General features: G+C 37.9%; 1 protein-coding gene across 3 annotated transcripts in view; it reads right to left on the bottom strand.

Annotated features, from left to right (window-relative positions):
- LOC138815268 (ubiquitin carboxyl-terminal hydrolase 34) overlaps nucleotides 1–25,259 on the bottom strand; it is a 204,784-nt gene that overhangs the window by 7,727 nt on the left and 171,798 nt on the right. For all 3 annotated transcript variants that reach the window (XM_070004564.1, XM_070004565.1, XM_070004566.1), the window contains 8 exons: nucleotides 19,390–20,024; nucleotides 15,928–16,085; nucleotides 13,165–13,243; nucleotides 11,297–11,423; nucleotides 9,612–9,719; nucleotides 8,539–8,643; nucleotides 8,298–8,422; nucleotides 7,215–7,338 (listed from right to left, as the gene is read on the bottom strand). In XM_070004564.1, the coding sequence (XP_069860665.1) occupies nucleotides 7,215–7,338; nucleotides 8,298–8,422; nucleotides 8,539–8,643; nucleotides 9,612–9,719; nucleotides 11,297–11,423; nucleotides 13,165–13,243; nucleotides 15,928–16,085; nucleotides 19,390–20,024 (1,461 nt within the window). The remainder of the gene's footprint in view (nucleotides 1–7,214; nucleotides 7,339–8,297; nucleotides 8,423–8,538; nucleotides 8,644–9,611; nucleotides 9,720–11,296; nucleotides 11,424–13,164; nucleotides 13,244–15,927; nucleotides 16,086–19,389; nucleotides 20,025–25,259) is intronic.

The following is a 25,259-nucleotide window of genomic DNA, read 5'->3' as shown; positions in this document are numbered from 1 at the left end:
TTCAGACTGGAGGTGTGGCCCAAATGGCAGAGTGCCAACAGTGGGTGTGAAAACGGAGAGGCCATGAGTTCAACCATCCGTATTGGAATGTATGAGCATACAAAAAAAGAAGCCAAAAGCTGGGGCCAGTGCCTCAGGCCTACTACTAACTACTCAGGAGGCTGAGATCTGAGGATCGCGGTTCAAAGCCAGCCGGGCAAAAATCTCTGTGAGACTCTTATCTCCAATAAACCACTAGAAAACTGGAAGTGGGGCTGTGACTCAAGCGGTAGAGCACTTGCCTTGAGCAAAAGAGTGCAGGGACAGTGCCCAGGCCCAGAGTTCAAGCTCCACAACCTACCAAAACAAAAATAAAAACAAAAAACCCCAAATAACACAACAGATATGGCCTAAAGTTGAAAATATTACTACTGTCCAATTCCTTACAGAACTAATCTGCCAGTCTTCTCAACTAGAGGCTGCTCCAACATAAATTCTGTTTCTTTGGTCAATGAATCCACAAACTGAAACGGTCTATTTCTAATTTCTATAACTACCAAAAGGAACTGCCATAACAAACAAAAACTCACGAAGGCCTTTTATGATCTAAAAAAACTAAGTGATTTCCTGATGTAAGTACGTCTTTTGTACAAATAAAGCATAAATCTCTACTAGAATCCAATGTGTTAGCTATGTCAGAAAATCACATTAGATTTTTCTCATCAACTTTGGGAGGGTATTTTATCCTCAATTTGTATCATTTATTTGAATGGGACAATAAGTTCAAAGAAAAATAATCTGCTGAAGTCCATCCCAAAATCAGTTCAGAAGTTTATCCCAGATTTATCTGATTCAAAAGTCTAGAATCTTTCCAGTAATTAGTGTTTGCCCAAACTTCAGTAATTCATGCATTATTTTGAAAATCTTCACATTACCTGTACTTCCATTACCTGTACTACTGTTTTCTTGATACTTTACTTACTTGAGAGGTTAGTGTCATGTTAGCCTTATTTATGTAATATAAACATCTAGAAAACCATTTTATTTGCTAATTTGTAATAGAAAAATCATACATATTGCTAATAAAAATATTTTGCTGGACCACCTCATATAGTTCACTAGAAAACACTGTATCATTCATGGGAAGCTGAAGACCTTTTCTTTTCTTTTTTTGGTCGGTCGTAGGGCTTGAATTCTGGGCCTGAGCGTTGTCTCTGTACTCTTCAGCTCAAGGCAAGCACTCTACTAGTTGAGCCACAGTGCCACTTCTGGTTTTCTGGTGGTTTACTGGAGATAAGAGTTTCACTGATTTGCTGGGAAGGTGGCTCAGTGGTAGAATGCCTGCCTCACATGCATGAGGCCCTGGGTTTGATTCTCAGCACCACATAAACAAACAAACAAACAAACAAAAAAGAGGTTCACTGATTTTCCTGCCTGGGCTGGCTTTGAACTTCGATCCTCAGATCTCTTCCTCCTGAGTAGCTTGGATTATAGGTGTGAACCACTAACACCTGGCTCTAAAGACCTTTTCATAGTCCTTCTTATTCCTTTCAAGCTATGCCACTCTCCTCTGGAGAGTTTTCTCTAGTATCTTCATAATCCAACTGTGGATGAGAAGCCCCTTAGTCTATGACTCAAACCAGAAACCAATGTCCTCTTAACTCCCACCAGACTCCTCTTTGAGTATTAGATGATGTAATCACTAGAGCTCTCAGACAAGCTTGTAGTTTTTACCTCCATAAACGAGAGTGGACACCTCTAAAATAAAACACATTAAAGCCAGCCAGGCAGGAAGTCAATGAGGCTCTTTATCTCCAATTAACCACAAGAAAACTGGAAGTGGTGCAGTGGCTCAAAATGGTAAAAGTGCTAGCCTTGAGCAAAAGAGATCAGGGACAAGCCAAGTCTGAGTTCAAGCCCCATGACTGGACAAAAACAAAACAAAACACCCAACAGCAACAAATAAACACACAGAATTTCATACCACTGATCTTTCTTTATCCTGTGATATCAGGCATCCTTTTTAAGGTCTGTATCCTGATAACATCCCACCCATGAAGGAACTAATAAAAAAAACCACCACAGAAACCATTCCAAATACATCCTTTCCTCACTACTAACTCATAAGCTCATACTGTAGAAGCTGCTGGATAATGTTATTAAAAGAAATGTTATATTAGCTGATTTTCTATCTGAACTATATTATGATTCTTTGTCTACTTTTTGTTTAAGGGAAGGAAATACTGGGTGAAGCTCAAAAACTCCCAATTACCAGGCAGAGGCTCTACAATTATTTTTTGGATAGGGTTTTACATTTTTTGTTAGTGGCAGCCTCAGACGGTGATGCATTGACCTATTCTTGCCATGTTGTTAGTATTACAGATGCAAACCATCATGCTCAACTTACTTGTTAAGACTCACAAATATTGCCAGGGTGGGCTTTAACTGCATTCCTCCTACTCTGCCCAAGTAGCTGATATTACAGCTAAGGGCTACCATGCCCAGCCTCTTTTGTGTACTCTTCTATAAAACTAGAAGTGTCTACCCCATCCACACATTATTCAGGGGAAAGTGGTGGCACTGACAGATAATAGAAAGCCCAAAAGTAATAGGACTGAATCATCAAGACAGCCTAGGAATACCAAATACTGAATCACCCTAAGTAACAAACCATTGCTTATCTGGCTTTTCTTATAGGTTCCTAAAATAGAATATGATGCTCCCTTTATAGAACATTCAGGTTCCTATGTCAGTTTTTCCTTTATGAATGAACTGACAACTCTGGAATTATAAATACGTATCTTAAATATGATTAATATGGATTTGCTCTTGGTGGACTATAGGGCTGGCTTCTGTGGATGTCTGAAATACACGTCCCTTGGAGCCTTTTAGGAAGTAATAAACCAGTTACATCTCTAGTCAACACCACTCTGATATCCCAGAGAAAGCTGACTTTTCTTTTTGGGTTAGTACTGGCGTTTGAACTCAGGGTCTTGCACTTTTGTTAGGCAGGTGCTTTACTACTTGAGCCATATCCTAAGCAAAAGTTTTGATGTTTACATAATGAAAATGTTCGATTTCTTATTGTTTCTAGTTTTTTTGTTTTTTTTTTTGGGTCCGGTCGTGGAGCCTGAACTCTGGGCCTGGGTGCTGTCCCTCAGCTCTTCAGCTCAAGGCTAGCGCTCTACCACTTGAGCCACAGCGCCACTTCCGGCTTTTTTCTTATGTGGTGCTGAGGAATCGAACCCAGGGCCTTGAGCATGCAAGGCAAGCGCTCTACCACAGAGCCACCTTCCCAGCCCCTTGTTTCTAGTTTTGTTTCTTCCTTGACACAGTGTTCCTTTGTATCTCAAGGTGTTATCCACATAATCTCATGGTTTTAATACTTCAACAGATTTCTCAATTAGATGTTTCACTGGAATTGATTTTGGTTAAAGGACTAATAAGTATCAGAGATTTGCTTTCCAATTCCCAGGAAGCTAACCAATTATCTCAATGTTCCACCTATTTTTTGATATAATTCTTATTAGAATTTACTTTTTTTTGGGGTCCAGTCATGGGGCCTGAACTCTGGGCCTGGGCGCTGTCCCTCAGCTCTTCAGCTCAAGGATAGCACTCTACCACTTGAGCCACAGTGCCACTTCCGGCTTTTTTCTTTTTGCTAATGTGGTGCTGAGGAATCGAACCCAGGGCCTCAGGCATGCAAGGCAAGCGCTCTACCACTGAGCCACCTTCCCAGCCCCTAGAATTTACTTTATATAAGGGAGAAAAAAATGCACTTACAATGAAAAAGTGATAAGAGAAACAGATCTGTGAGTAATACCTGTTTTTGTTTGTTTACAATTTTAGGGTTTGAATTCAAGGCTTTCTACCACTTGTTAGGCAGGCACTCTATGACTTAAGCCCTATCTGCTTTCTCCCTACCCTTGCTTTTTCCTTGGCTAGCTTCAAACCATGATTATCCTACATTTTCCTTCTGAGTAAGCTGGGATTATGGGCATGTGCTGTCATGCTTCACCCTTGTGAATGATATTTTGATGTGTATCTTTTTTGGATAGTGTTGTGAATTGTGTATATTAAAAAAACTAAACTTCTAGGGCTGGGAAGGTGGCTCAGTGGTAGAGTGCTTGCCTTGCATGCATGAGGCCCTGGGTTTGATTCCTCATCATCACATAAGCAGAAAAAGCCAGAAGTGGTACTGTGTCTTAAGTGGTAGAGCGCCAGCCTTGAGCTGTGAGGGACAGTGCCCAGGCACAGAGTTCAGGCCCATGACTGACAAAAAAACAAACACCCCCCCCCCCAAAGAAACAAAAACAAAAACTGGAATTTCTAGAGATCAGCAGTGAAATCTTTTCTATTTTTTGGCTAAACTCTGCTGTTCTTAAATATCAAAATACTGTGGTTCCACACATACATTGTACTTTCTGATAGTAGCAAGCAGCTATGCTCCCTTTCCTATTTCTTTGTTTCTTCTAACTCCATTCCTGACAGGCCTCTTTTTAAGGGACTCTACCTTTCCCTTTTGTTTACTATTTAGTACCTACAGCTCTGTTGCCCTCTGGAATTCTAATCTGTAATTACTATATAATTTCCCTTTATCTTGTAATAAATCTGTGTGTGTGTGTGTGTGTGTATGCGCGTCCGTCAGTACTAGACTTGAACTCAGGGCCTCACACTCACTTAGTTTTTTTCACTCAAGGCTGGTGCTTTACAACCTCAGCCACATGCACTTCTGGCTTTTGCTAGCTAGTTAGAGAGAATCTCACAGACTTTCTTGCCCAGGTTAGCAACCAAGATCCTCAGATCTGAGCCCCTTGAGTAGTTAGATTAGAAATGTCAGTGCTTGGCCTAATAAATCTTGAAAGGCTTGGTTGTCTATATAAAAACCATAAAGAATTTTTTTCCTAAGTAGAAACTACAAACATAGGTTCCAATATAATTCTACTTATGGTTAAAGTATTTTAATAACCTCATCTTTGAATTAATTAATTCAAGCAAGATTCAAAAGCATAAGGAAGTAGCCAATTTAAATTTACCCTACTTTTTCTTGAAGAAATCACACAAATCAAAACTAGAACTGGGTGCAAATGGATCACACCTGCAATCCTAACTATTCAGAAGGCTGAGATCCGAGGATTGTGCTTTGAAGCTAACCTGATTAAAAAAAAAATCTGAAATGCTAATCTACCACCAAAAAGCTATAACACAAGCTGCTGCTCAAGTGGTATGGTGCAAAGCTTGAGCTAAAAAGCTCAGGAATAGTGTCCAGGCCCAGAGTTCAAGCCCTAGGACTGGCACAAAACAAACAAAAAACACTTGTGGGTGGGGATAGGAGAAAGAAAATGAAGAAAAGAGTGACATTGTCCAAGAAGCATTATACTCATAACCTGACACCTGGAATTGCAACCCCTTTGTACAACTATTTAAAGTAGAACAAAAACAAAAATTCTTATCAATTCTCTGCTCACCACTGCAGTGTATCAATGTAGGCTTTATTTTTTTTCAAGTCTCCCCTTGGAAACAGTCATTTTAGTTCCAGGAGGGAGTTAATGTCAAAGTCTGGGACATAATCTTTCCATGTTTGGTAAAGTAGATAGGATAGCATTGCTTTTAGGTTATTTTCTAACTTCACATCTGAGGTGGTATGGTTTGGTTTATATCTAGTGCTAAACCACCCACCACATTTGGTTATTTACATATAGTTCCTTAATTATATTTCATGTTCCCAGCACTCACATATGGCAACACTCACGTACTGTGGTAGTGGTGCAGTGAGAGATAGTGTTGATACAGAGAATAGAGTCAATACTGCTACAAGATTACAAAAGTAATTTTAGTACAAAATATGCAAGTTAATTCGGTGTGATAGGTGTATGTTCTGCTTCTCCCCTCCATGTTTAATTACCCTTGTTCACAAAAAGGAAGAACATGAATTACCTGATCAAAGCTGTTCAAATAAGATTAAAATATCCTCCCATTAACTTTTGGCATACATTATGTGAACACAATTACCAGCAAGTCTGTACTACCTACCGGAACTCCTGAATGGCATCTCATACCTGAGTATTGTTACTGCTAGGTTTTAGGTTTTGCCAAGTGCACAACCGAGATGCATTTGCTGTTTCCTGAAACAGCAAATCTGAGGATATTCTTAATCCCCCTATCCTGGCATTTTAGCCATATATTATATATGCATAATTTGCTAATAATAACAGGTGGGAGGAACAGTTTTCAAATTTGAATTTGCTCTAATCACTTACCAATAAGATAGTTCTTGAAGATGTTTTCCCTGACAGCTGTTAACCACTGCCTTCCTCTTGGATAATGAAATCTACTTTACTCTATCAGGAATGGATCAAAATCTTTCCCGTAGAAGGAACTGGGAACTGGGATTGAGATGGAGTACAAAGAGGACTGCTAGGGTATAATACTATTCTATTTCTTGACCTATGTAGTAGTTTCATGAGTATGTTACAACTACAGAGAGTAGCTAGGCTCCTGGGCCATCCCTGATGAAGTGAGAAGGTAGAACATAGAGTCTCAGAACTTGGAAGTTGCGTGGATTAGGGACACTGCAGGGGAGGGGGATGTCCCTTCTAAAGACGTACTAGGTAGTGTAAAGTCACCCATTAGGAACGGTTCTCTTGATAATACCTCAGGCACATCCTTGGAAAATTCACTGAAGGGTTTTCTTTTTCCTACATTTCCCCTTCCAAATTTCTCTTCTTCTCACTCACCTATTTTAGAAGACTTACCTCCTAATTACTCACATATGCACCTCTGCTTCACACTGGTGAGCCCACTTGCTTGCTACTGGCACTGCCAGCTCCAAAGCACAGCTGGCACTATAGAGCTCATCTTACCCTCAAGGTCATGGCTGGGGAAGTCCATCTCTAAGCCTGTCTCCCTAAGCAGAGCAGTTTTCTGTTTGTTTTATTTTACAGTTCTGCTGGGCAGATGGTGGACATGGGCTTCTATGTGCAAATGGGATCAGCCCTATTCCACACTCCTTTTATAGGCCAGCTGAAACTCTGGGCAGGAATAGTCAATGGAAACCAGTAAGTTGGTGTTTTCTTAATAAAAATTAAATGTTCCCAAGAATACGAACTAATATTTTTAAACATTCACTTTAAAAAATAAAAAAAAGTATTGTCTCATATATTTTTTTCCCCTTCCTGAATGGCTAGGGTCTTCAAATAATTCAGTGGAATTTACTGCTCATCTTTTATACTTACTCAGCTTAACTAATGTTTCAGTAAATTTTTCACAGTTGATTGCAACTCGGCATAATAGATGGATGAACTGATGATAAGAAAAGAAGTAGTCTAGCAGCATACGATCATAAACGTCATCTTTGCCCTGAAGGTTAAAGATGATAAAATGGTTGCACTTAAATTGTATAATAAATTAAAGAGCATATTTTGTGCAAATGTAATAAGTTTAACTAAAAATGATTAAATATTTAAATTCTATAAGAATCTAGTTTTAAATTCTAAATTAGTAATGTTATTAAGATCTTAATTGTCATAAGTTTATTTTCAATGTGCAAATGCTATTAAAATGACCCATTATTTCTATATACTTTGATAGAATAAAATTACTGTAGGATTTTAACATGTGACACTTTGGTTCTATAGACATATCAAAAAGAATATGACTTTTGAAATAAATGTGAAGTTATTTGTGTAAGACTATAGAATCATTTTAAATATTTTATCTTATGAGAATCTCTCAAGTATACTTAAGATCTAAAGATGGAGAGAGAGTGTGAATGAAGTGTGAGTGAAGAAATACAAAAGGAAAAATTGTTAAAAAAAACCCATAAAAACCCTTTGTCAATGTATCTTGTTTCTATAATTTAGAATTGGCATTATTTTAGAATAAGCATTAGAGGACAGACTAAAATGATGATAAAACAATCAGTGATATTATATATTATGCATAGGTCAAGAAGAATGTGATTTAAGGGCAATAAAAGAGGTCTTGATTATATGGTGAAATTTAAAAAATAGTTAAGTACCTAACTTAACTTTTCAGATTTAGATATATGACCCAGTTATAATTTAGTCTAGTGACAAACACTAAGGCTTACTATTAAGCTATTTTTTTTCAGGGGAAGAAAAACTTATTCCTTAAGCTTATTGTTGATTTTGTAAATATTTAACCAGTATTTCAGAGCACTGAATGGAAAAAGTCCAATGAGTCCATTCTTAGGATCCACAAAATGATCACTTAAGTCTAATGTACTCATAACTGCCAGGGGGAAATTTCAAATTACTCTACTATAGAAACATGACTTTCCTGGCATCCCAACATACCTTACTGGTTTCCACCATTGTGGGCAAGAGGCACATATTGAGTTCAGGGCGCGGAGGCCGAATATTGCTTTTCCCTCCTATTAGCTTGATATTTTCTCGACAAGGGAAATAAGGTCCAAGAGACACTAAGACATTAAAAGTATACAATAAGAATAAATGGAAAAATAAATCTCCAAGATTCAGTGTGCAGAATGATTCATTGCCAACCATATTCAAAATATTGTGCTAGATGAATACGTACTTGGTATGTTACTGTGATGGTAAGTACAATGGTTGTGTTGTAGAAATGGAACCAGAGTATGAAGAAAATCATGGGGACTCAAAAGCACAAGTTCCTTGAGGACATCTGAAAATTAAAACACAACTGAGTATTAAAGTACTGGATTTAAAGCAACCTGTTATTTTCAAACTTCTAAGTCTTGATGAAATTGTAGTGTAGCAACCTTTGCAAACTGTCTTTCCCACAAAAAAATTAGTATCAGAATCCCAGATGGCAATTCTGTAGCTGTATTTACTTAGATCTTACTCACTAGCCTGTTGGAACGGTTCCTTTTTCTGAAACATAGACACTATCCAAAATTTTAACTGTTGTTGCTTGCTGAATCAAAGCAGCTGAATCTGAAACAGGTTCACTGCATTTCTTTTAAGGATTAACTTCATTATTCTGGGCTTGAGATATTGAACAACAACACTTGTCCTCATCTAAACTCTTTGGATGTATTTTCATGCAGGGAGTTTCAGATTTCAAGTAGAGACCCCCTCCAGAATAACAATGATGATGGGGAAGTAACTATACACAGAAGCCCAGTAACACTATCATGTTCTGTAAGATTCTAGTTCCTATTTACCACTATTTGTCACCCCAGATCCACTTCTTTTTCTTACCAAGGAGATTGAGTTCTACACTGATATGGTTCAAGACCTCAGGAGGGTTCCTCTGGAACAACCAATGGAACAATCACTATGCATCCTTTCAGAGTGATGTCAACACTTTCTGGCAGGTTAACAATCCAATTGTTAACCACAACATACATATCTATATGATTCAGCTTTGCTTTTATAGAATCAAGAGGATTTCAGAGCTACAAATTAGGTCATTAAAGGTCAAAGAGCTCAGATATATTGAGTAACCACATGAGTAATTACTGTTAGATGAAAAAAAATTTAATTTTCTTAAGACCTGACAATGTGAACTACACATAAAAGTATACTTGTATTCCAAACCCTATAGGAATACTATCACTTTTCAAAAACACAAACCTCACAGAAATAATTTCTGGGTTTTTGCACATGTGGTTATTTCAAATAACTTACCTATACAGGCATTTCTTAGCTCTGGGGGGCTATAGGAATTAAGAAGAGTTAACAGTTTATGGGCAAATTCAATTCGTTCCTGCCACTGGATTAACGCTTGTTTCACATCTGCAAATATAAAAGCATACATAAAATAGCTTTTGAGAGATGACAATTTCTCACAATTTTTTATTTTGTAAACTACAGAATACTAACTCTAAGTGACTCAAATTTAATCATATTAAAAACATGTTTGGTGAAAACTAAGTGATTATGCCCTCAGTGTCTTTGTGCACTAGTTATTTTCTGAGTTTTGCTTTATGCCTGGGCCATGATTATACTTGTGTTTCCACACATCACTGGAGATGACAGGTGGGCACCACAGCATGGAGCCATTGTGCTTCCCTAGTAGCCAGAATAACAGGTATGTGCCATGAACTTTTTGCTTGATCTGGCCTCAAACCAAGATCTCCTAATCCCGCTTTCCCATGTAGCTAGAACTACAGGCCTGCTGAGCCACTATGCGTGGCTAAGTTTGATAGATTTTCTTATTTTCTTCTTTCAGGTCTTAGGCTCTTGAGTAGCCAGGATTACAGACTTGAGCTACTGGTGTGCAACATAGAATTCTTAAAGTACATTGTCTAGTGATAAATATATGCCACTTATTTGTTGTTGCTGTTGCCCAAGTGGGTCTCCAACTCCTCAATCAAAGTAGTTTTCCTTGTCTCTCAAGGACTAGGGCAGAAAGCAGCATGTATCTGTCCCATGTTGGAACTACAGGTAGCAATTATGTTCCTCTTTTTTTAGGAATATATATGATATTCAGTGTTCATACTGTCTTATATAAATGTAAGAGTTGGGTTTTATAGTTAACTTTCCTTGAAACAAAATAATGGTCATTTGAGCCATGGAGGTTTCTAGGCCAGAAAACCTTCACGAAGGAAACTTAACTTTGGTTACTGTGCTTAGAATTGTTTATCTAGCTCCTAAATCTTAAACAGTTGTGGTATATTTGCCTGTTTTTCAGACAGATATAGAGAATTCACCAGAACATTCCGGGACAGGACAAAAATTTCCTGCTTAGCAAGCTTAAGCAACTTTCTGCACAGAATCTAGAAGACAATTTCTTTCCGGTTTGGCTCTCCTGCAATTGACATTTTTTTTTTTTTTTTGGTCGGTCATGAGGCCTGAACTCTGGGCCTGGGCGCTATCCCTCAGCTCTTCAGCTAAAGGCTAGCGCTTTACCACTTGATCCACAGCATCACTTCCCACTTTTTCTGCTTATGTGGTGCTGAACCCAGGGCCTTAGGCATGCAAGGCAAGCGCTCTACCACTAAGCCACCTTCCCAGCCCTTATCTCTCTCTCTCTCTCTCTCTCCCTCCCTTCCTTCCTCCCTCTCTCTCTCCCTCCCTCTTTCTTTTTCTTTTTTCTTCTTTTTGTCTGTTGTGGGGCTTGAACTCTGGGCCTGAGTACAGTCCCTGAGCTCTTCAGCTCAAGGCAAGCATTCTAGCTCCTAAGCCACAGTGCCACTTCCAGTCTTCTAGTGGTTTATTGGAAATCAGAGGCTCACAGACTTTTCTATCCAGGCTGGCTTTGAACCATGATCCTCAGATCTCAGCCTTCTGAGCAGCTAGGATTATAGGCGCCTGGCTTATCTTTCTTTCTTTAACAGTAGCATTAACAAAAGAAGTAGGAATGACCAAACCTTTTCTCTGAAGATATGGGCGTGTAGACTTCAAAACCGAAAGGAATATTGAAAGAAGTTCTACTAAGTCTCCAGTCACATGGCAAGCTGTAGCTTCATGATACATCATGTGCAATGTGTTGAAAGACTACAAGTGATTAAAAAAATTGAAACTTAATTTTGCTTTTACTTTATTAAGCCACAGAATGGTAATGCTCAACCTGAGAGCTATTTTTAGATGCAAACTGTAAGTCTGTGCACATATATGCAAAGCAAATGTTATCTAATTTCTAACCAAGTCAAAGCCTCCTATTCAGCTCTTTGAAAATATATGAAAAGTTCTCACCTTCAGAGCCCTGTTTGTTGTAAACATTTTAGTGTGCAGAGAATGTAACCTAGTGTGCAGAGACTGTAACCAGCTTTAAAAACAAATAAATAAGATCTATTTTAATTCCCATAACCTTAGAAATTACAAAGATTATGGAAAATAGGTAACTTTTAAATAATTTTCCCAGGCTTAGATAGAAAGACAATAGTGAAATGGCCACTAATCATACTCAAAAAATAGGTCTGAAATAGGTAAAAGAGCTCCAAAGATATGGATTAAATTCCTTAAAATGTATTGACTTGTCAAGTCTTCTAATACCTTTACCTATAACCTATACTATAATCTATATTAACAAAATCCTTACACATTTTTCCATTTTGCTATATTATAAAGCATCCCTCCTTCTAATCCTTGAGTCAGGTCAGTCTATTACACTATTCATAATTCAAAGTCCAAAATTCTGAGCTTAGAATCTGTGGCAGTGCATTATCTAAGTAACATATGGAGGCAATATTTAGCCTGTAAACTGTGAGACCAGGATCTGTGTATATATGTCTTGTCAGTGCCTAGAGAAAGTATGGCATAGAGTAGACATTCAAACATCTGTTAAATGAAAGACTTAAAATTCTCACTAATCTTTTCAGATGCTGTTTTTTTTTTTGGGGTGGGGTGGGGGTGGGGGTCCGGTCATGAGGCCTGAACTCTGGGCTTGAGCGCTGTCCCTCAACTCTTCAGCTCAAGGCTAGCGCTCTACCACTTGAGCCACAGCGCCACTTCTGGCTTTTTTCTTTTTGCTTATGTGGTGCTGAGGAATCGAACCCAGGGCCTCGGGCATGCAAGGCAAGCGCTCTACCACTGAGCCACCTTCCCAGCCCCCTAGATGTTTTTTCTTTTAACCTAAACGAAATAGCCATTCCTCAAACAGAACCAGTAGTTCCATACCTCTGTACTCATGTCATTGATCTGAATGTTCCCCCACTTAACCTTCAAAGCACAGTTCAAACATGCTTTGTTTCTACTCAATAATCTCATTAATTGAAAAAGTTATTCTACTTTATTCTTGCTATACTCTTGACACACATTGTTTTATCTTCATTAAGAGATTAAAGGTTATAATGTACCACTGGTGGCTTTCAAATCATCTCACCATCTGTGGATGTGGAATTATGGGAAGAAATGACAGCAGATTCTAACCATCGGTAACAACCTAAATAGCTTCCTTTGATGATGTTAATTTTATTTTCCCTACTCTGTCAAATCAGCCAACTATTGTGAAATAATGTGTGCCCTTGATTAAATCATGTGAATTTTATTTATGCTCTTACAAATAATAAAGCTGGTTTATTTCAAATGCCTTTTCTAAATACAAAACAAAGGAAAAGAAAGGATGCTCTAAAATTCTGATCTTATTGTTAAGCATAAACTAGCATTTATTAATCTAATTAAAATTTTGCCACATACAAAATAGACTACCATAAATTTTACACATTCATAAAACAAGTAAGTAGTTTTGGTGAGAACATTAAGATGAGAGAAATCCAGAATATGATAAAGTATTTACCTCAGTCATCAAGATCAACCCTCGGTTAAATATAACAAGAAGCCTGTCTTCATCAGATTCTAATAGTATTCTGAAGGCACTAGAAGAATACATATAAAGTCCAGTGTGAGAATTCTGAATCATAACAACACTTAGGTTGTGAAAAAAATTAAGAAGTAAAACTGTCATTTACTCTCCACTTTCCAACCAACATCAAAGCGACTACTACATTTGTTTCTTAGTGATACAGGGCAAGATGAGCATCCCAAATCTGAGTCTAAAATTTTAAACCCAAATATTAGAACATTACAAACTTCCAGATTACCAATACGCAAATGATAAAATATAGGCAAATATTCCAAAATATAAATTCAAAAATCTACAATCTGAAACACTACTGCTTCCCAGCACTTTGTATAAAGATTACTCAAACCTGTAAAGGAAATAATGTTAAATAGAAAATTTTGGTGGGCAAAGTAGTTCAAGTGGTAGAATACTTGAACCCCAGTACCAAAAAACAACAACGAAGTAAAAAAGGATAATTTCCAAATCTTCTAAGTAACTTAGGGAAACATTATGCCTATTAAGAGTTAATCAATTCTTAATTATTCACAGTGGCAGAAAAAGTGAAAATATTTTAAAAGTTTTAATACAAAAAATATTGATTTTTAGCTGGGTGCCAGTTGTTCACGCCTGTACTCAGGGGGCTGAGATAAGAGGATTATGATGCAAAGCCAGCCCTGGAAGTCTGTGAGACTTATCTCCAACTAACCACTAGAAAATCAGAAGTGGCGCTGTGGTTCAAATGGCGAACTAAGCCTTGAACTGAAGAGCTCAGGGACAGCACCTAGGCCCAGAGTTCAAGTTCTACAACTGACAAAATAAATAAATAAAATTAAAAAAGGGATTTTAAACAATAGGTCTATAGTCTAATTAAGTGCTAAATAAATAATATACTGAATTATCAAAGCATGCATTAACTAACATCAAGGGAAAATGACTATGAAAATAAGTTATTATTTATTACCACAGTATTTGTATTATTGTTAAGAAACCTTAATTCATTAAGTACCTAGAAGTATTATTATAAAACCCTTCTACATCTGTGGGAATCTTCCTCTTGTTTTTCAAAAAATAATTAAGAAAACTGGGGCTAAGTAAAGCCTGAGAAAACAATGTATTGAAAATTGATGCCAATAATTCCTTAGAGTCTTGGCAAAGGTATTTTTCTCAGACTGTGGAATAATGAACATTACAATACAAAAGCTTCTAAAGCAAATAATCTGAAACAATCTCAGGTGGATCAGTTTAAGATAGTACAGTGAAGTCTTTAGATCTCAACTACCTGAGTAGCTAGGATTACAGATATGAGCCACCAGCACCAGTCTGTTATTTATTTTTTTTAAAGAAGTTTAATAAATTAGCTTAACTTTATTTCTACAGACAAAGGGAATTGTTACCTATAGCAGCTTCATTCATTTATTTTATTCAGACACTGAGTTATTTCTGTAGCCCTGAACAACTAAGTATATGTATATTACCTCATTTTATTTATGTATTGTTTGTTTATTTATTTATGTTGTGGTCGTGGGGCTTGAACTCTGGGCTTGGGCGCTGTCCCTGTGCTCTTCAGCTCAAGGCGAGCTCTACCGCTTGAGCCACAGCACGCTTCCGGTTTTCTAGGGGGGGAGGGATGGGGATGGGTGGTGGTGGTTTATTGGAGATCAGAGTCTCACGAACTTTCCTGCCCAGGCTGGCTTTGAACCTCGATCCTCAGATCTCAGCCTCCTGAGTAGCTAGGATTACAGGCATGAGCCACCAGTGCCCGGCTTTATTTAGTTATTTTATTGTGAGAATACCATACAGAGGGGTTACAATTACATGGGCAAGATAACGAGTACATTTCTTATCAAGCATTATTGCTTCCTCTTTGTTTCCCCTTTACCTCATTTTTTAAAATGATTAATGCCCTAAAGTGTTTTTTATATCTACTAAGGGTCTTTTTTTCCCCCTTAAAAAAATTATCTTTAAGTAGCTGGACAAAGAAGTTCCCATTCTACAAAACAGTATATGAATACAAAGTGTCTGACAGCAGTGTCACCCATCTCTCATAACCTATCCCTTTTCTCACTCTTTTCTTTAATTGAGATTAGGTGATTACATAAATTTCACAGTATTACAGAATAGTGATAGAGTCACAAACACATTTTAACTTTCACAAGGCAAATTGTCATTATCATGGTCTATACAGTTTGTGAATTCTATGAGCTTTGATAATACAAGTTATTCTTTCCTATTACCTCATGTTTAGCTATGATCCCTAAGATTCTAAAAAATACACAAATCTATAGAAGAAATAGAAAATTTCAGCGCCTCAAACTCTTCCAACATAATCTAAGTACCTAATTTTTCACCAATAGTCTTAAAGAATTAGCTTTTGAGGGGGCTGGGAAGGTGGCTCAGTGGTAGAGCGCTTGCCTTGCATGCCTGAGGCCCTGGGTTTGATTCCTCAGCACCACATAAGCAAAAAGAAAAAAAAAAAGCCGCAAGTGGCGCTGTGGCTCAAGTGGTAGAGTGCTAGCCTTGAGCTGAAGAGCTGAGGGACAGCGCCCAGGCCCAGAGTTCAGGCCCTACGACCAGACCCCCCCCCCAAAAAAAAATTAGCTTTTGAGTATAAACAATATAATTTGTCTTTTACTGTCAAAAGGTTAAGTCTTCATTCATCCCCTTACCTAGTAAAATAAGCCAAAACTAACAAAAGAACACCACAAAACATCTTTTTACCTTATTAAAGTAGTCCAGCAGGAACGGCCATCTAAACAACGTAAGTAACAACTTATGGTTGTTTTCTTAAACTGTTTAATATCTTCTAATTCTTCTTCTCTCAGGTCAGGCCTCTGAGCTATAAATAGCTGCATCAAATTAAACAATTCTTCTACTGCCTAAAAAAACAGCAAATAAGAAACACAATGATCTTTTAAACCTGCATCACTTTAGAAGGTATGTTTCTCATTTCTAAATGGTCTATATGCTCATTAGCTAACTCAGAAAAAACCACACAATACATACTACTAAAAAATTGGTTCAGGAATGGTTATTAAAAAATTAGCAATAAATTCTATTTCAAAAACTGAGTATGTTATATACTAAAAGAAATGAATAAATTTTAAACATACTAGTTCAAAACGATTAAAACCTACTGATAAATAATATATATAAAACTCACTAAAGAACTATATTGTATGGCAGAAAATGGGGCTTAGTGGTAGAGTGCTTGCCTAGCATGCATGAAGCCCTGGGTTCATTTCCTCAGTACCACATAAACAGAAAAGGCTGGAAGTGGCACTGTGGCTCAAGTGGTAGAGTGCTAACTTTGAGCAAAAGTGGCTCAGGAACAGTGCCCAGAACCAGCATTTGAGCCCCAATATTGGAAAAAAAAACAAAACACACACACACACACACACACACAAAACTATTTTGTAACTCAGAGGCAAGCTACACTTTTTATCAATACTGGGGATTGAATTTAGAGCCAAGAACTCTACCACCACACTTTGTTCTTTTTGCTTTTTACTTTGTTTTCCGTCTAGACAGGGTAGTCTGCTAACTTTGCCCAGACTGGTTGATATCATGGTCCTCCTATTTCTTCCTCTAAGTACCTGGGATTATAGGCATGAACCATATCCACCCCCATTTCTTTAAAAAGAAGAAAGCATTACTTTGCAACAATAAATTAAGTGTTTACTTAAATTATACTGGAGATAATCAGAGATAATCCTGTATGGCAATATTTGGAATAATCTTTGTAGACTGAGGGTTAATTCAGGTATCTGATGGATAAAATGTGGGAATAATTTAGTAAAGTTACTAAGGTTTTAAAATTTTTCTTTTGTGCATGTTAGGTAAGGGTTATGCTTTTAATGTCAATGAAATTAAATCCCCGCTTTCTACTTTTCATGGCAAAATTCACTTAATTACTGTTTTTGGGACTATCTCCAAAGGTAAGTTGCACAATAAAAGGTATATTTCATTTGTCAATGGCAAGAAAAATAATAGAGATGACATGTTCTACCTCTACTAGTACTTGTCAAAGACAAACTTAACCTTGGATATAATATTTAGTTGTGAAATTAAATATTTACATGAACTATACTAGACTAGATCAATGGAAACATAACAAATTATGCTATAACTCCTTCAAAAGAAAGTTAGACCTATTCTCCCCCCCCGCCCTGTATTTTTATAACCATGAATTCAATTTCTTGGTTTTTTTTTTTGGTTAGTCCTTGGATTTGAACTCAGGGCCTAGGCCACTGTCCCTGATCTCTTTTGTTCAAGGCTCACCGCGCCCGGCATTCAATTTCTTCTTCTTCTTTTTTTTTTTTGTCAGTCGTGGGGCCTGAACTCTGGGCCTGGTGCTGTCCCTCAGCTCTTCAGCTCAAGGCTAGTGTTCTGCCATTTGAGCCGTAGCGCCACTTTTGGTTTTCTAGTGGTTAAATGGAGATAAGTCTCATGGATGTTCCTGCCCAAGGCTGGCTTTGAACCCTGATCCTCCGATCTCAGCCTCTTAGTAGCTAGAATTACAGGCATGAGCCACCAGCACCCAGCTGTATGTACTATTATTCTTTTTTTGGGGGGGGTTGGGGAGTGAGCCTGAACTCTGGGTCTGGGCACAGTACCTCAGCTCTTCAGCTTATAGCGAATGCTCCACCACTTGAACCACAGTGCCACTTTCGGCTATTTCTGCTTGTGTGCAGCTGAGGAATTGAACCCAGGGCCTCATGCATGCAAGGCAAGCACTGTACCACAGAGTCACCTTCCCAGCCCCCACCCTCCAATCTGTTACTGAATGCCCTGTCTTCCTTCCTTCCTTCCTCCAGTCTTCCTTGCCCCACACTTTCTTGTCCTTTCTTTTTAGGCATTCTAATTTCCTCATTTGGAAATTAAGTTTTTATTGTGGGCAAGGAAATCTTTGCAACGTAATAAGAAGGAACAGTGAAAATAATATCCAGAAATAGTAGCCTCAAATAAAGGGAAAATTTAATATGAAACCAACAAATCAAGCTTAAAAAGGACTCAGATTTAAACTATGCATCTTTGTAAATTAATGGATCTCTTAACCATTATAATCCACTCTCCTGTAAGTTTCAGAAAAAACAACTAGATTAAGATAAAATATTGTGCAGTCTAGAATAGTATGCAGATCTTGAAAACCAATTATCTAATTCTTAAATAGTGTTTACATGCCTAACGCTGCCTTTTTCAGTAGGCACCTATATTTTAAAGCCCCAAGAGAAATAAAATTTTATCTTTATGAGAAAATTAAGCCACATGCTTGTCAAATTTTATAACAATATATACCAACCTCACCTTATTCACAGACTTATTACACTGAGTTTTGACCAATGGTGGTAAAAGAGAAAAGTGAATTAAAAAAAGAAATTTCAAAAACAAAAAACTAAAATTCCTACAACTCTGTTGTCCCATGTTATCATTTGTCATTTTACATGTGATCTGTTTCCTTGCCCTTAATTTTGTGAAAACATGCCTCCCGAAAAGCATATGGTGTCACAAAAATCAATGTGCTTTACTGACATAAGGTAATAATTTTGGATTTGTTCAAAAGTGGCATGTGTATAGTGAAAGGTAGATGGCATTGTAGGAAAAATGAACTAAACATCAGTACTGAATTCTTCTGTGCCAGTCATGAGGTTTGAACTCAGGGACTGGGCGCTGTCCCTGACCTTTTTTCACTCAAGGCTAACACTCTATCATTTGAGCCACAGCTACTGTCAACTCTTTAATGGTTAACTGGAGATTAGAATCTCACAGACTTGTTCTGCCCATGCTGGCTCTGAACTGGGATCCTCAGATCTTGGCCTCTTGAATACCTAGGATTACAGGTGCGAGCCACAAGCGTCCAGTGGTACAGAACTCTTATATATGTTTAGAACATTTGTGTTTTTTCTCAGTGAGAATCTCTTTGAAACCATATACACAAAGATGCCAAGGGTAAAATTATATGTGGATGTTTGAGAATGCACATTTATGTTAAATCCTGAAGAAAGGATGATGGTCTGGGGTATATTTCAGTAGTAAAGTCTTTGATTAGCATATGCAAAGCCATGGGTTTGATCCCTAGGACTGAAAAGCAAAACAAAAGAAAAAAATCACCAAGAAAGAATGCTTAAAGTTAATTACTTTTAAGTTTTTAAGAATACAGATAAGAGTGTCATTTTTACTCACTCCAGGGTATTGGCTGGCATGTGGTGTAAGATTCTTAAAGGCCCACTGGATGTTCTGGTGAGAAGCCAGCTGTCGTGTGAATGCAGGAGATTGCTCACAGCAGAGCCTCAGAATGCCGTAGTAGGCAGGCAGCATCCCACGGTTAAAAAGCACCACATCCTGATCATCATGGTCAGCAAGGATGTAATTGAAGGCAATGTTCTTGGTTACCACTGGGTTTTGAACAATAAGGCGGATATTCTCTGGACAGTCAGCACACACATTGTACCAAAATGAAAGCAAAGCCTGTTTATTGTGATTTGTAGCTATTGCTGGCTCAGAAAGTTTAGGCTGGAAAAGGTTCCACAAATCCATGAAATATGTGGAAAACATCAGCTTCTCAGTTTTGGAAATTAAACAGTAAGTCATAAAGCTAAAATAGGGCACTAACTTTGTAGTGCCATGAACAGCAGCATCAACATAAAGTTTGGCTCTTGAGAGCAAACCAAGGAGTACGTTGTAGACCTGATGTAGGACTACTGTTGTGTCTGGACTGAGTGGAAGGTCACGGGTTGGGATGTGCAAAGACCTTGTTGACCGGAACATCTGGCGGAATGAATTGCTTGGTATAAGGGACACCAGAAGATAAGCTGCAGCTATAAAATGTAAAACAACACTGTCAGATTCTTATAAGATATAGACTGAAGAGCAGTCATTAATCACAAATTCACTCAGCCCTTTAATAATGAAAATGAAGAAAAATTAAGAGACATAACATCTCTTTAAATGTCTGCTTTAACTTGGCTCCACAGAAAGACTCCTAAGAGGTGATAGAAACACACCTTCCATTCTGCTGTTATATTTTAAATAGCAACCACAATCACATTAGCAGAACTAGTTTTCAAACTCTTGTTTAGCCTTCTCCCATGATATAGTCTTATTTAATAAAGAGAACTCAGCATTTAGAGGAAAGACCTACCCAAAGGTGCCTAATATGGTCAAACCAGTTAACTTATTTTATGGTCTCAATTTTCTTGTTACTTAAAAAAAAATAGTGGTAAATTACTTTGAAATAATATACTGATGTTTTAAAATTAGATATAAAGTATTTTTTTTCTTTTCCTTTCTGAAATAGTCTTGAATTTATTCCTGCCTCTGCATTCAAAGTGCTGGGACTACAGGAAAGCATCATCATACATAAAGAGCAAATCTTTATGTTTGAAGGCTAACCTGGAACATAATGAATTTCTCATTCAACATATCTAAAAACTGTCATTAAGCCTATGTTATAAATGTGAGAGGTTAATGAGTTTCTATTTAAGTCCACTTATCTGAGCACAACATGAAAGTAGACACTATAAATATCTCACTCAACTTTCACAATCATACTAGAGATAGGTGATGTTACAGTAGAAAAATCTGAATCTCAGATAACCAGTTAAAAGTCATACAGGTAAGAGAGGTAAAGGCTAGATTAGACCTTAAAAAAAACAATGATGAAAGCAATAATAATAGGAAAAAATAGTAACTATTAAAAATAAGAAATTGCTAATATTTCAGAACATATATTTTGACATAACTTTATATGGTAAGACACTGCTTTTATTACCTTATTTTTATTCAAACTAACAATGGTAAAACCACCTCAGATTACAGGGACATGATAAAAGTAGGATTCAAACCCAAGCTCAACTAACATTTGCAACTAAACCCTTTTAAAAGATTACAACAACAGGGGATGTATACACTTGTTGATTTTTTGATGGGGAGACAGCAGTACTGGAGTTCAATCTCAGGGTCTTTGCTAGGTACTACCTGAGACACACCCATTGTCCTAGATATGCTCTTAATTTGGTAATTTCTACTACATTATCACAGCAGATATTGAAATGATGCTTTGTGCATAATACCCCATTTTCAAAATAGTTCTTTATCAATAAGCTATTATAGTTAGTTTAACTTTTTAGACTCATTTTGGTATGTGTTCAGGTTTTGCATAAGCCTGGAATTGAACAAAGTGATTTGTGATTTCAAAAGGCACTAGGTTTAAATTTTACTTTTACATCAACATTTCATTGGGGTTGGAGGCAAGCCTCAGTTGGTAGAGCACTAGCCAATGAGCAAAAGCATCAGGTATCAAGTTCAAGTCCCAGTCTTGGACCAACAAAAAGAGAAAAACATTTTATTAAGAAAAAATTTGGTAGGGCCTAGGTTTAATTTGCAGCTCCCTCCCCCATCAAATAAAACACAATAAAGGAGGAAATGAAACCTTTACTGAGCCTGTGGGCCTATCCACTAATTTCTGTAATTAGCATTCTGCTTTGCTATGTATGTACTAAACAAAACTATCTTGTCATTTCTAGAAAAGTAGTTTGCTTTTAAATTTTTGCTAGTAAGGAAAAAAATGTACGTTTACCTTGGAAAACAAAGTTCATTTGGAAGAGTAGGCTATCTGATTATAAACTGCCTTTCTTTTTTTTTTTTTTTTTTTGGTCAGTCGTGGGGCCTGAACTCTGGGCCTGGGCGCTGTCCCTCAGCTCTTCAGCTCAAGGCGAGTGCTCTACCACTGGAGCCACAGTGCCACTTCTGGCTTTTTCTGCTTAGGTGGTGATAAGGAATCGAACCCAGGGCCTCATGCTTGCAAGGCATGCACTCTACCACTGAGCCACCTTCCTAGCCCATTCTTTCTTTTCTTTCTTTTTTTTTCCTTTTTTAGTACTGGGGATCGAACCCGGGACGCTGCACTTGCTAGGCAAGCGCTTTGCCACTGAGCTACATAGCAGCCCCAAACTGCCTTTCTATAATGTAAGATGCCCTGGGTCTTGTTTCATACTGTGCAACTTAGAACACATCTACTTCCATTGATACCTGGCAAGTATTTAAATACTTTAAGACACCTAGTGATTCCATTTTGATACCTTTCTCAAAACAGGCTTTTTTTTTTTTTTTGGTGCCAGTCCTGGGGCGTGAACGCAGGGCCTGGGCACTGTCCCTGAGCTCTTTGCTCAAGACTAGTGCTCTACCCCTTGAGCCTCTGCTCCACTTTTGGCTTTTTGCTAGTTAAATGCAGAATAAAGTCTTATTGACTTTCCTGCCCAAGCTACAATGCTTAGATCTTAGCCTTAAGTAGCTAAGACTGTATGAGCCAACAGTCATTTCTTACAAGCCAGACTATCAGTAGCTTTTCTTTAATATATGTTAATTTATTCTATGATATACTTATTCTATACCAAATGCACTTACTACAGAATCTTATTACCACAATGTACAAATAAGTACCTAACAATCTGTCTTGTTTTAAGGGACACCATCTCACTATTTTGCCCCAGGTGACTTTGAACTCGAGCTTAAGTGATCCTCCTGGCTCATTCTCAAAGGAGGTGCATACTAGCATGCCTGGCATGTGAGTCTTTAAAAAAATTAGCCCATGGAGCTGGGAATGTGGCTTAGTGGTAGATTGCTTGCCTAGCATGCATGAAGCCCTGGGTTCAATTCCTCAGTACCACATAAACAGAAAAAGCTGGAAGTGGTGCTGTGGCCCAAGTGGTAGAATGCTAGCCTTGAGCAAAAGAAAGCTCAGGGACAGTGCCTAGGCCCTGAGGTCAAGCCCCAGGACTGGCAAAAAAATGAAATAAATAAATACACACACTCACATAGAAAAAATATATATATACACACACATATATGTATATATTAGCCCTTTTAAAACTTTAGGAAACTGCTCAGGAGCCAAGTTTGCTACATACTATTAACTACCATCCATAAAGGTACACTATCAATTATATATGAGCTGGCCTGGACAATAATCTTCCTATCTGTTCATATCTCTGGTGATTAAAAAGCACATCTCTGTATCCAGCCATGGGATGGGATGAAACCTCATGAACTCGTAGGCTGGACTCCAATGGTGAATCCCCCTATCTCTACCTCCCATGCAGATAGGATTATAGGCTTAAACCAGTGGGTCCAACTCCCCATAGGTTCTTTTTTCATTATTTTGTGCTCAGGAGTCAAGACACAAATGCCAACCAACAGACATTTTAGGATATCTATCTATTTACCTACCTACCTGCATATCTACCTACCTACCTGCATATCTACCTACCTACCTACATATCTACCTACCTACATATCTACCTACCTACATATCTATCTATCTATCTATCTATCTATCTATCTATCTATCTATCTATCTATCTTCCATTACTGTAGGATTATTAAACTGATAAAAAAAAAAAAGCAGTAGCAAACTGCCTATGTATGTCTAGCATGCAATCTACTGTACCATGTATCTCTCAAACATTTTATTTCAGAATATACCCATTCTGAATTGTCTGAAAATGCCCATAAATCCCTCACCCAGTTGCCTCCATTTTTTTTTTTTTGGGTCCAGTCATGGGGCCTGAAACTCTGGGCCTGGGCGCTGTCCCTCAACTCTTCAGCTCAAGGCTAGCACTCTACCATTTTGAGCGTCAGCCCCACTTCCGGCTTTTTTCTTTTTGTTTATGTGGTGCTGAGGAATTGAATGCAGGGCCTCAGGTATACAAGGCAAGCGCTCTACCACTGAGCCACCTTCCCAGTCCTCCCTCCAATTTTTTTGTGCCAGCACTAGGACTTGAACTCAAGGCCTTTCACTCTCAATCAGCTTCCCTGCTCTCAACTGTCACTCTCTATTTTAATCATGCCAGTCAGTCTAGCATTTTGTTGGTTAATTAGAGATGCAGTCTTATGGATTTTTCTGTCCACGCTGGCTTTAAATAACTGTCTTTCAAGTCTTAGCATCCCAAATAGCTAAGATTATAGGCACCTGGACAGTTTCTTCATTTTTAACATTTACTTTTACTAAACAGTATATGTTAGAATAAAGGAACAATACTGGCACCGTAATACTAACTGAAGTCTAAACTTTAGTTTTCAATAGGTGAAGCACTCTTTGTATTATATACCCATGTCAAGCGTACATGCTAATTACTTGTCTGACATAGTGATATTAACCTTAACCACTTGCCCGAATTAGTTGTCAAATTTCTTTTCTTTTTTTTTTTTGGGGGGGGGGTCCGGTCATGGGCCTCAACTCTGGGCTTGGGCACTGTCCCTCAGCTCTTCAGCTCAAGGTTAGCACTCTACCACTTGAGCCATAGCGCCACTTCTGGCTTTTTTTCCCTGCTTATGTGGTGCTGAGGAATCGAACCCAGGGCCTCATGCATGCAAGGCAAGTGCTCTACCACTGAGCTACCTTCCCAGCCCCCAAATTTCTTTTGTCAGTCATGGGGCTTGAACTTTGGGCCTGGGCGCTGTCCCTCAGCTCTTCACCTCAAGGTAAGCGCTCTACCACTTGGGCCATAGCACCACTTCCGGTTTTTCAGGTGGTTCACTGAAGATAAGAGTCTCACAGACTTTCTTGCCCTGTCTGGCTTTGAACTGAGATCCCAGATCTCAGCCTCCTGAGTAGCTAGGATAGTTGTCAAATTTCTTAATTGTCAAGTTATTTCCCACATCTTCAGGCTCTACTCTTTGAAGTTAGCTTAGACTCATAGACTAAGCAGTTATGCTCAGCCTTTGGGATGTATTTATTGGGAATTTTGTCATGTGGATTTCTATCAGTGTGGACTTATAGATGTTTATTTTGTATTTCTGATTATAATAAAATATCATCTTTGTTTCTCAAATTGTCCCAGGTTTAGCAACTAGAAGCTTTCAAGTTAATTCTATATGTCCCTTTGAAATATCCCTATCAGATCATTCTGATTTTTTAATATATTTCTTCCCTTTATGGTTCTAACTCATCTTGTACATTTACTGCCTTAGCTCTAAAATCAGTCCTTTCTCTATGGAACTGTAAATTTTTTTAAAATTGGAGAATGGTATTTAGAAACATCTGGGTACTTGTG

The sequence above is a fragment of the Dipodomys merriami genome, unplaced genomic scaffold, assembly GCF_024711535.1.
Source record: "Dipodomys merriami isolate MVZ:Mamm:240054 unplaced genomic scaffold, mDipMer1.0.p SCAF_63, whole genome shotgun sequence".
Lineage (NCBI taxonomy): Eukaryota > Metazoa > Chordata > Mammalia > Rodentia > Heteromyidae > Dipodomys > Dipodomys merriami.
This window is presented reverse-complemented; position numbering and strand designations above follow the sequence as displayed.